We start from the raw sequence: 11871 nt of genomic DNA on the forward strand, positions 1-11871 counted from the left end.
TGCAGCGCAGCACATGGTTGGACCACATGAAGACTTTGGGCTCCACGTCTCTCTTTGACTGGGACATATTTCCACACAGCTGCCCGGAGTGCGGCAAGAAATGAAGGGATACGCTACAAGGGAAGAGTCCTTGGTTTAGCTGCCAACCCCGACCCTTTTATAATGGCCCAGGAATTATGCACATCCCAGTTAAAGCACTGATAGAGTGAATTATGGCTGCAGTGGCGCTTCCTGAGGAGTTCGGCAAAAAGATGATTTAGACAGATCGCACGTCTGGGGTCTGAGGGCTCCTCGGACACTGTTTAAACACCAAGTCTTTATTCTGAAGACACAGGAATGTGATGGGTGCCGGGTGAAAAACCCATCACCTAGCAGCGACATTTCTAACATGGCAATGATGACAGGGGCGCGTCAAGTAACACATCAGCAGCAACACATCCATTTATACTCACTTAAAAAAAGAACTTTATTTAGTTTAATACATAGGGCAATTTGTAGTGAAATATGGATACATTCAGCTTTACAATTCATACACAAAGGCTCCCCAACAAATTCTTAAAATACGATGTTTATACGTTTCGACATATTTTAACACAAAAGAGACAGCTATACCAGTTTAATAAGTAAAAGTCTACTTCCTTTTTATTGTAACCATTAAATTTAAATGGTAAATTAGCATTTATTCATGTATTTTCATCTAAATAGAAGTAAGCCTCTAAAAGTCATTCACCAGCAGACAAACTGGGGAAAAAAAAAAAATGGCACACAGATTTCCCATGCAATTTAAAAAAAAAAAAAAAAAAAAAAATCAATGTGTGATGAGACATGCTCAAATTCATGTCACTTTCACTATCCCTGTTAGGAGATCAAACCCCCAGAAGTACATTTCCTGGAACACATACCAGCGCTTGAATACTGCAAACATGGTCAGAGGTCAGGGGTACAGTACATTTATGAGTGTTTCTCAGATGCTAACACAGAGATGGAGAACTGCGAAATCCATTAGCAAAGTGGAGCGCACAGCTTTTTCTTTGATTTTTCCAAATTCAGTGGAGACACCCATATGACTCACTGCCCTCTTTAATATTGAACACTTTTCCTTTGTCTCTGTCCAGTCAAAGGGATCTATATGAAAGACTAGCAGTGATGGTGATATTACTGATATTATCTGTCTGCGTGAATGAGTGCCAGTAGGTCGCACTCCATTAAAGCAACTTGTTACACACATTAAAAAAATTTTTTTTTAAAAAGGCGTGCAATTTTAAGAGGTCCCCTCTTCTTCAGCACCCAGTGGAAAGCATGTTGGTGCCAGTCTCTTTGATTTATGCTCTTTTCAAAAAACACAGCACTGGTTTGAAGTCCAAGTCAATAAAAGTCATAAAATACCATTCCAAACACTTGGAAAGAAATGAGGCAGTCATGTGCACAACAGAGTCATTTGATCCAAGCCTTTGACCGAGAGTGCCGAGATAAAATACAAGACGGCTCGGCTTGATAAGCTCCTCCATAAGCAGCATTATAATCTTAGAGCCTGTGCACGGGGAACAGGACAAAGTGCAGGGCAGAAGAGAAGTGACACTAACACTGGAGAAAAGTCGGCCCTGCTTTGATGCAGCTGTGCTTGCTAACGCGAGGTGCGCCGAGGACAAAAAGCATGCTGGAGACGAAAAGAAACCTAGGTCAAATACAAGAGTTTCCACTCTCATTATCATACTTCAGAGATTTAGCCATATGTCTGACAAGCTTTGGCTCACGATTCTGGACTCGCTTTACTGCATCGCTATAACTAAATCACACGAGTATCAAGCGAGAACGGTTAATGTGTTCACCGTGGCACTGCGACTGCACAAAACTGCGACTCAAAACAAAACAAAAAAGAGAGAAACACTCAAATTCCATTAACAGGAAAGCTGAGCTGTATTTGCATTTTAGCGCCGCGTTGTCACTACAAAGTGTGCAAAAGGTCTGTGTGTGTGTGTGTTTGTGTGTCTGTCTGCCAGAGAGAAATAAACACTTTCACCTAAGCAGAGAGGAGAAAGTTGGATCTCTAATACCTTGATGTGTGAGGACGGAGCTCAGGACAGCACACAGCAGGAAGGGAAGCTGTTCTTTTAAAGTGTGTGTGTGTGTGTGTGTGTGTGTGGATATGCTTGTATTCAAGGGTATTTGTCCTATGTAAATCTTTAAATGTGTGTGTAGGTAGTCTAGAGCAGGGAGCAGTAGCCGCCGCAGGTTCCACCTCCCGCGTCTTCGTCGGTGAGCTGGACTGCTCGACCGTGGTTCTCACTCTGCCATAAGCCAGGAGTCTGGATTATCTTCTCCACCAGCTCCTCAAACGCACACTGAACGCCGTCCCTCGTCTTTGCACTCGCCTCTGGGAGGACAGAGTGTAGAGGGAAGGAGAGAGGAGGGGAGAAGTGACAGGGACGGGAATGGGGAGGAGGCGGAGGTTGGAAAAGGTGGAGAAAAAGAAGACAAAATGCAGAAACAACAACTGTTAATGTCTGCGTCTTGATGTCATCATCTGCTGGCCCCCCCAGCAGGAGCGCCGAGTGGTGGAAAACATCTCAACAGTAACTGTCAGCTCCACGATGCTAATACTGGACCATAGCAGGTTATTATTGGCTCTAGTCAGCACCTGCTGCATAGCATGATAACATCCAGGAACATTTCAATTGTAATAACCATAGCATAAAGAAATAAATCCTACTATGACAAATCATGAGAAATATCTTTGGGAATTGCTTGGAAAACATGTCAAGAAATCTTTACATATTACCAAATAACACTTTAAGTGCTCAAGATAAAAACTAGGTGTTAACTTTTAAGTTCCCCCTTTTACTGACAAACCTGAAAAATAACAGCAGAGGGGGAAAAAGGAGAGTGCACTGAAGATGATATATGAAGCCTTCTTTATAAATAGAAGTATGCAAGCATTTCTCGGTGAGTATGATAGTTATTTCAAACTCTGCCTCCCCTGCGTAACAGTCTGGTGTAACTCATGTGCCCAGCAGCTCTTTGTAGAGCGGGGAATCCTCCTGACTTACCTATAAAAAGCATGGAATGTTTTCTTGCAAACTTCAGCCCTTCGGCCCTGTCTAACTCGTGGTTTTCCTAAAACAAAGGAAAGGTAATGGATTATTTGAGGTCTGTCGGGCCAGGCTGTCAGCTACTGTGGTCATCACGGGCCAGGGAGAGAAAGTGGTTTTCACAGACAAAGATCAGAATGCAATTAATTCATAACAGTATACGTTTTTAACTCCACTCACTGATTCTGGTATCGTGGCAAAGGACCAGCTGCCAGAAAATATGAAAGTGCTACTATCATTTAGCTTAGCAATCCATCAGCTGGTCGTGGGCTCACTTTGTAAAACACACTTATTTTTCGGGCAATCCATCTGCCTGTTCTGTGTGTGTATCACATATATATCTAAAGAGCTTAAACCAAGGGAAGACTGCAGTGAAGCTAAATATTAAAAATGTCACGTGCACCCTTAACATCACAATTTTATAGACAAACACACTCACCTTATCAATTTTGTTCCCTACAAGCATTTTAACAAGGTCATTCCTTGTACAGTATGTCTCCAGCTCACTCAGCCAGTTGTCGAGCTTTGTAAAGGTTTCCCGTCTTGTGACGTCGTACACTGTGACACACAGAATGAACACGTGGCTGGTTTATTTTTAAAAAACAAAAGAAAAACAAGGAGGGATCATAATCCCACTGATACACCGAGGCGCCTTCTGTTACTTTACATCATTAGTGTGGTCAAAAACCATGAACTGTAGAGGAAGTCTGCTTTAGAGGTTTAACTTATTTCCGTAGTGTGTGTGTGTATACATGCTGCACATGCATGACCTTATGAAGACTCTGATTTAAGAGTATAAACTAACTTCCAGAAAGAGGCAGGCGTATGTGTGTGAGTCACAGGATGAAAAGCCATCACTTGCTTTACAACAGGGGCATGACTGTAAAGTGAAAAGGCCGCACACATGTGCGCTTGCACACACACACACACACACGTACAGGTGTTTGAGCAATGACGGTGCTAATAGCTTTGCTTACCCAGGATGACTCCCTGGGCACCACGGTAGTAACTGGGCGTCAGGGTTCGGAAGCGCTCCTGTCCCGCGGTGTCCTGCAAAACACACACTACTGCTCACACTTGCAAGGAAAAAACCAGTGGCTACAAACCAGGGCAGACAAACACGAACAACACAGACAAACTCCTTGGTGTCCTACAAGGGGTGGAAATAGTGTTACATAAGCGCCATCTTCTGGTGACTTGAGAGAAGAGCCGGTCTGGACCCGAGCTGGAGCTGTTTCATAGTTAATTTTTCTGCTCTGACAGACAAGAGCTGCATGTTTGTTTAACCGAGTGTTACTAAAGCACTGGAATAATGATAGAGTCTGTAACATACCCATATTGCCAGCTTTGCCTTGTTGCCATCCACAGAAATGGTCTTCACTTTGAAGTCAACACCTAGACAATGAAAAAAAAGAAAACAGAAAAAAAGAAATGGGCAGTTAATCACCGAAACCCAAATGATTACCTCATCCTGCTTCAGGCCCAATATGATGACTCCTACAGGTTTGTTCAATTACTGCCAACAATATCATATCATGGTGACAGACCATAATTATTGAAGATGAATTGTCAAAACATACACACCACACAATGTCTATGAACTTGTCTTAACCTGTGGTTATTCAGACTGGCATTACGCCCGTCCTGTGTCCTGCACTTAAATTACAGTGTGACCGTGCATTCATATCCACGACGAAAGGACAGTGCGGTTTAATGTCCTGAACGAAAACCGACGAGGGTCTGCGTTAAAAAAAATGAAAGGCCGGCACCTGTAAAATGGCTCAGTGAGCAATGACTCAGTCTTAAAAATCCCTGCCAGGTCCCAGAGGAGCAGACATTTACATGAAAATAACAATGTTGTACCCCCCCCAAGTAAATCTCCTCTATTGCCTCTTTGCAGTGTCTCGGGGAGCGGAGCGTGCGGCGTCTGGATGACATATCGGCCTGAGTTTTAGCATCCACTGACAGATTTACCAGGGAAATGTACACTTGTGATGGGCTTGTTTTTACATCTGGGAATGAGAAGGGGAGTTCAGCTGGGAGCCAAAACAGAAGAGAGACGGAGCAGGAGAAAGGGGACATGAAGACAGGCTGATATATGGCATCGCACTCACACACAAATACACAGTCTGTTCACAAAGCCCATCACAACAACTAGCTCTTCCTCACGTCCAGCAGGGTTGCTCAGATACTGCTGCCAGACGCATGTGGAGACGAGTTTACACTAAAAATTTCCCTGAACCTGGACCAGTCTCTTCTGCTCTAATTCACTACATATACATACGGGCCTTTCCCAGGGAACACACAGTAACGCATCTGTTTGCAATATCACAACACAACAAGATGCTACTAGTGCTACAGGTCAAGGCTGGGCTGCTCTCTGCAGGCCCTTCTCTGTATGATATAAATACACCAAAGGCACAGCAGCACAACCCACTAGTTCGACACAGAGAGAGTTGTGGTGGGGAATGACACATCATTGTTAGCCTGTATTCTCTTTTGTCTTTAACCTTTTGCAACGATGACACCAAGAAGCAACAAGGTGCTTTAAGCCATCAGTAAAAGTACTATAAATGCAAAGCTGCTAATGTGCCTGCTGATCATCTTTGCAAAAGATCATTTAACACTCGGTGTGCTAGTGTGATGATGTGTCGAGACAGCCTTTGGCAATGGGAGAAGTCCAACCTCAGGGTGGTGAGAGGAAGAAAATACTTTAACTGAGACTGAATGATACCAGATTAGAAAAAAAACAGAATCTCAAGTCAAAGCAGGAGAACTGACTCCAATAAAGACATCTGTTTGGCAGAGAATCCCAGCTGGCCAAGTAAAACAGTAGCGGCCCGTGCCTTGACCTTGACAAAACAAAGTATTTTCTCCGTTCCAACCCCTCTTGGGATCTGTGCTTTTCGGCCGTTTTCACAAAGACAGCTTTGTGAGCTACAAGCAATTCACACAACCACATTAGTTTGGTTTGAAAAACTAAAAAGAAAAGAAAGCACAATTCTTCATCCAAATTCTCTCAAAAATATTTTAAATCTGGAGCTCATGGATGCTTTTGTCAAAATAAAGTAATTAAGGTAGTTGCAGCTTTAATAGCTTATGAAAGTATAGTCGGTGTGTCCTCGATCCGTCAACTGATTTATTCAATTACCAAAAAAAGCCTGATATTATTTGCAGATACACAGTTTGGGGTTGCCACTACTTCTAAAAACCTTTACCAGATAAGATGGATAGTTTGGTCTGCCACAGATTGTTTTTTTCTCCACACAGCATTAACTTTAAAATAAATCTGAAAGCTTTGTGGCTGTGTCGGTGTGTGGGATTGTGGTGACTTTACTTTCAGTTCGCCAAGTGCTGCAGAACCTCCTAAATGTCCACATTTCTGCCTAGCGACCCTAGCTTGACTAAAAAAAAAAAAAAAAGAAAAAAAAAAAAGAAGAAAAACGCTAAACTTTAACGGCTCTTTTACAGTTATCTGCAGTAGGTACTGGGGGTTTGGTAAACACATGCAGCCAGTATGCTGACTGAGCCTGGAACAGATAACATAAAAAGTCCGTCAACTTGTGGCTGCATTGCTCCAGACCATGTACAGTATCTGTCAGCAGCCTCAGCCAGGCATGCACACTACAGGCTGGGAAACAGAGTGAAGGACAGTACACTTAGCTGAGCATGGTTGTCACTTTAGTCTACTGCAGTTGTTTAAAGTTGTTAAAAACTCCAACTTTGGGTGGTGTATCACAGCACAAATATTCTGGCAGGCATCATTAACATCCTTACATTACTGAGGTCCTGATAAATGGTGGTGTTTACAAATAGTGCTGAGCAACAGGTTCGAAAAAACAAACAAACCTATAACCTCATTGTTACTACAGCTAATTTAAGAACTTTCTGATATTCCTAATCAAAATTGAATAACACGATCTATGAAAAGATCAAATGCATGTCTGAAAGTGGTCACAGAATGTACTCCGTTTTCATACATATGTCAACTGAAGGTGTACTTCAACTTATGTATTGTGGTGAGCTAGAGTTTAATGCTGTACACACAACAGCAGAAGTTCACGTCATGTATGACCACGACTGGCTTTTGCATTGGGACAGCGGGCATCTGGTCTGGTGGTCCTCCCTCAGGATATTTGGTCTTTTGGACACCAACTGTATCGATTTATGGGGAAAATATCTTTATGTAAAGCCTAAAACCAGGCACCAGTTGAATGATTCAGTATGTACTAGAAAATAATGCAGCAAGTCATTCTATAGAGTTTCTAAATCATCCATTTCAACGTTCCTAATTAAAACTCATTATTACAGATATAGAGCATAATTTTCTCTTCTGCCCTCTCATGTTTCGCTGGTCTAAGAGTCAGAATGCATGAATATCAAATATCAGACAATTCTATCTGGTATCAAGCTGCTTTTGTGTGTTTATCAGCTTAAATGGCCATTTTGCAACTGTTTATGACAAATTCATTTATTCTAATGTAGAAAACGTTGGTCTAGAGCCCAACTGACATCCATCACTTCTCTTCCGTTTATCCAATTTTAGGGTTGCAAGGGGGCTGAAGTTTATCCAAGCTGTCATAGGGCGAGAGACAGGGTACACCCTGGCAATCTGTCCAGGGTGTATCCTGTCTCTCGCCCTATATTGCCAGTCTATTACAGGTCTAACACAGAGAGACTGTTCCCGCTCACCTTCACACCTATGGGCATTAGTTACAATCTAACCTAATCCCACCAACTGCATGTCTGTGGAATTTGGGAGGAAGCTGGAGTACCTGGAGAGAACCCACACAGACACGAGGAGAACATGCAAACTCCAATTCTCAAACAACAAGTCTTTGGAAACTACAAACAACTACCAGCCTGAATTATACTCTTACAGACACGGACAGCTGGAGTACAACTGGCTGAGTAGTCATTCCTGTTACACTTCTTGAAGTCTGCTCCCTGGGTGCATGTGTAGTTGATGCGCTGTAATGTAAATTCTCTGTGGACAAGTCCACGTGGTCAAAAAAACAAACAAAAAAAACTGGCAGACATGGGGACGTCTGCACAGACCCTCACACTAACTGACTGACGACAGAGGCATTAAGTATAGACACCACTTTAAGCACAGCATATATGAATAATCTACAACCTGCTGTGACATTAAAACAAGTTCTTTTTTAACCTGCACTGTCATACTGTCTGAATAAGGACACAAATAATTAACAGACAAACAAAACAAAACTGTTTCGTATGCCTGAAGAAATTCAAGAAATGTTTCAAATCACAACAATATTCATATTGATCTTAAAATCCTATACTGGTTGGGCTCTATCCTGGCAACAACCTGCTGGTTCATCAAACTTTTTGAAACTCTACTCCTCCTTTTCCTTCCTGGCTCCACCATGGTTATACAGTTGCCTGCAGGAGCTGTGCTGCTGCTGCTGACTGAGATCACAACACTAAGTGTTGCATGTGAACATTAACCACTAAAGATTCAGTGCTGATATAAACTCACAGTCATATTTGATAGTATTTTGATAGATAGAAGCAATTTCTTTTTAATTCCTCCTTTTCTTTCATGTTTATCTTGTGGAGGACAAATGCATGTGTTGTTCTATGCAGCATACACCACAATCACCCCTATTTTAGTCTCTACTCCTGACAGTGCTTGGATGTTAAAGTGTTAGCGTACTCATATGTAATGTGGACATCATTACTAACCCATGAGACAACAGGTTTAAATGAGCTCATGCTGTTTGTGCCTCAGATGAATCGATGCATTGCTTATTATTACTCAAATTCAAGATCCTTGTCTTTGTGACTGTTTACTACTCTAAGTCTGTGTCTTATTTATTCTCTGCTGCTGCTGATGATCCTGTACTTGCCAGGACATTCTGATCTACAAAGCCACATTTTTTCCATTTTACTCTTTAACAGACCTCACATGTTCAACTCACCTATTGTTGCTGATTGTTCCGGGTCGAATGTGTCTTCTGTAAATCTTAGTAGGAGGCTGTTGACAAGAAGAAGGAAATAAGAAGATTAGACCTCATCATGACTCACACGTGTGTTTTTTAGTAATTGTATTCTCCTCTCTTGAGGATGCTTTTGAGCTGAAGTCAGGTTTCCAGTTGCCCTGACTCCTGCGGCAGGAGACAGTCTCTTTCTTTATCTCCTTCTATTGATCACTCTGTCCTTCACTTGCAAGTAAGAGGTGATGTCAAGCTCCAGATGACAACACCACTAGATTGCAGTCAGGAGGACAGGGTTCATTTCTTAACCATGACTAATCGAGTGCAAAGGCCTTAACAGCCCCGCTGACGAAGGCGATATGCTTGCTCCTCTCCCTTGACCCAGACATAATTCTCGTACTTTTTCCTCACGGGCCATCAGAAGAGATGCTGAAGCAGTAAGTGTTTATTGTTTGAGGGCCATATGGCTGATGAACTGATGCAGGGAGACAGCCAAGTTAGAAATGTATTCTGTACAGGTCAGGAAACATGAAACGCATACATTCCCCGCCAAGCATTCAACTCTGTCGTGATTTAAGGGCCTTCAGATTGCAGGGAAACAAAATAAATATCTGTAAACTATTCAAAAATAAGTGTACCTATTTGATAGTACCAAAGCTGGCTATGGATGATTCAAATGAGGACATTTGAAACTAATCATGGTCTGATTTTGTTTATTGTATTAAGCGAAATCCTATTTAATAATAATACTAAATTGCTTTCTGGAAACAATGCATCACGGCCTGGATGATGCAACGGCAGACAGCATGCAGTACAGCCGTCTAGATATTCTTCTGTTTTCTGGAAATATAAGCAAACACAGATCTGTGTTATGGTGTCGGCATAAAGCCAGTCCTTCCTCTGGGCCGAGCTTATACAGACCAGCCATCAAAAAATGCAAACTAGCACTACAAGCCCTGTTCAAAAAAAAGGGAAAAAAACTCTTTAATATAAGTAGACACATGTTGCACATCAATGAACTGACCCAGGAAATTGGAAAAAGAGAAACCATTTCAGCTAATAGTGGATACAGTACTGGGAGTTAAAATCTCAGCTGCAAAGAGCATAAATTATTGCAAACTTTTTAATCATTATCATCTCTGCTTTCTGGTTTAAAATCTAGCTGATTTTAACTTTAACACTCTGCCCTTGTTGATGCTGAAGCTCTAAGTCTTATTATTACCTCCCTTTGGTCTATTTTCAATAGATGGGTGTACTTTTGGTCAAGCACTTGTTTAAAGGCTTATAATGGCATAATTTTCTCGGAATGTTCTATGGCTATGGAAGGCATACTTGTAGTCAACACCATAGTCTACAATGTGATGGTTGATGGCCCAGGAAGGCTATCAGAATTCCTCCAGCAGCCGGGACCACTGTTATGGAGACCTGCAAACCTGGATCATGATCTCTTTTGGCAGGGACACACGCTATAAACTTCCACGCTGATGTGGGTAAAAAGCATTTTACCCTGCTTGGAATATTATCAGGTTGATTTGTGGTTGTTAATAAGGACTCTGATTACCACATGACGACAAGAGCAAATGTATCGTTTACATGTTTTTGAAGTCCCATCTGGAGAAGGGGTACGCTTACTTGAGCGTGACCGGTTCGGATCCATCCTTCTGCTGGGTTCTTAATGACGGAGATGCTAGCAGTACAGAGTGTCAGCTTCACGTTCAGCCATCAAATTAGTGTGAACAAAAACAGCCTGTTTCTAGCAATTATGTCAGACGTGCACATTGTTGATGTCACGTACAGAGCTTCTGGCATCTGACTAAGGTGTTAGCTAAACAGTTTGCACACTGTAGGCATTTCTTGTACATGTTGTACCACGACAGTTTGACCTCTGTTAGAATAAAAAAGAGGACAAATCCAGCGCTGAACCGTCTACATCGTTTTAAAAAATAAATTTTCTTTATCTGCACATTTGGTTAGCTGCTACGTCCCTGCTAGCGCTGGCTAACGTTAGCAGGGAGCCACGACATCACTTTGTTGATCACTTGGTCTTACCTGGACTTCCCAACGCCGCTTTCCCCTATTATCAGTATCTTCAGCGTGGTTAGCACATCGTCTTCCATTCTCCCTTCACTGTAAGCTGTGTTACTCTCAATAAATCTCTAAAAGAGACTTGTTAAAGCAAAGCTGACTAACTTGCGTCCCTGTTTACAGCTCACAGCACAGATAATAATATGACAGCCCTTTGGTGAGACGTCTCACTCCAACCATTTCCGGTATGACTTGTCACTACTTCCGCTGGAGATCCTTACAGGATATCTTGGGAGAAGATTATGTAAGACAAAGGACGCAGTGTTGCAACATGTTGACGTCATGTGTTCATGCCATTTTATTAGTAGTGTATATTTACCACTAGACTCTTTAAATGGGGATTAAATTTTTCACACTCCGACACATTTGTTACTAATGTAATTTCAAAATCAACCATTTGAAATTCTTATGTCACTGACAGTCTGACAAGTCATAGTCCACTGATTGTGATTGGCAATTTTGACATTTCGAAAAGGCTCATTTCTTTACATGAGGTCTGTATGCATGTCACGCAATTCTACTTCTAGCACTCTGTTTACCAAAAAAGTATTGGTTATATATGAAAAATGTAGGTTCCTATGAATTTTCCACTTTTCAGTCATGTTCACCAGTACCACTGAACATGATTTTATTAATGTTTTAAAATTATTTCACCCTGCAAAACCAATCTTATTCTAAAGACAGGGAGGGTTTTTGGTAAGCTAACTGTACAAAACAATATGTGGTGTTTCCAAAGG

At 41.8% G+C, this 11871-nt stretch overlaps 1 protein-coding gene across 1 annotated transcript; it reads right to left on the reverse strand.

The window, feature by feature from the left end:
- Positions 1-441: 441 nt before the first annotated feature.
- Positions 442-11319, reverse strand: LOC116311281 (ras-related protein Rab-18). The gene is made up of 7 exons (XM_031728337.2): positions 11099-11319; positions 9035-9090; positions 4423-4484; positions 4067-4139; positions 3529-3647; positions 3048-3114; positions 442-2374 (listed from the first exon to the last, which is right to left on the reverse strand). The coding sequence occupies exons 1-7, from the start codon at positions 11164-11166 to the stop codon at positions 2205-2207; spliced, it is 615 nt and encodes a 204-aa protein (XP_031584197.1). The 5' UTR covers positions 11167-11319; the 3' UTR covers positions 442-2204.
- Between the last annotated feature and the right edge of the window lie 552 nt (positions 11320-11871).

The sequence above is a fragment of the Oreochromis aureus genome, linkage group 9 (genome assembly GCF_013358895.1).
Source record: "Oreochromis aureus strain Israel breed Guangdong linkage group 9, ZZ_aureus, whole genome shotgun sequence".
NCBI classification, from domain to species: domain Eukaryota; kingdom Metazoa; phylum Chordata; class Actinopteri; order Cichliformes; family Cichlidae; genus Oreochromis; species Oreochromis aureus.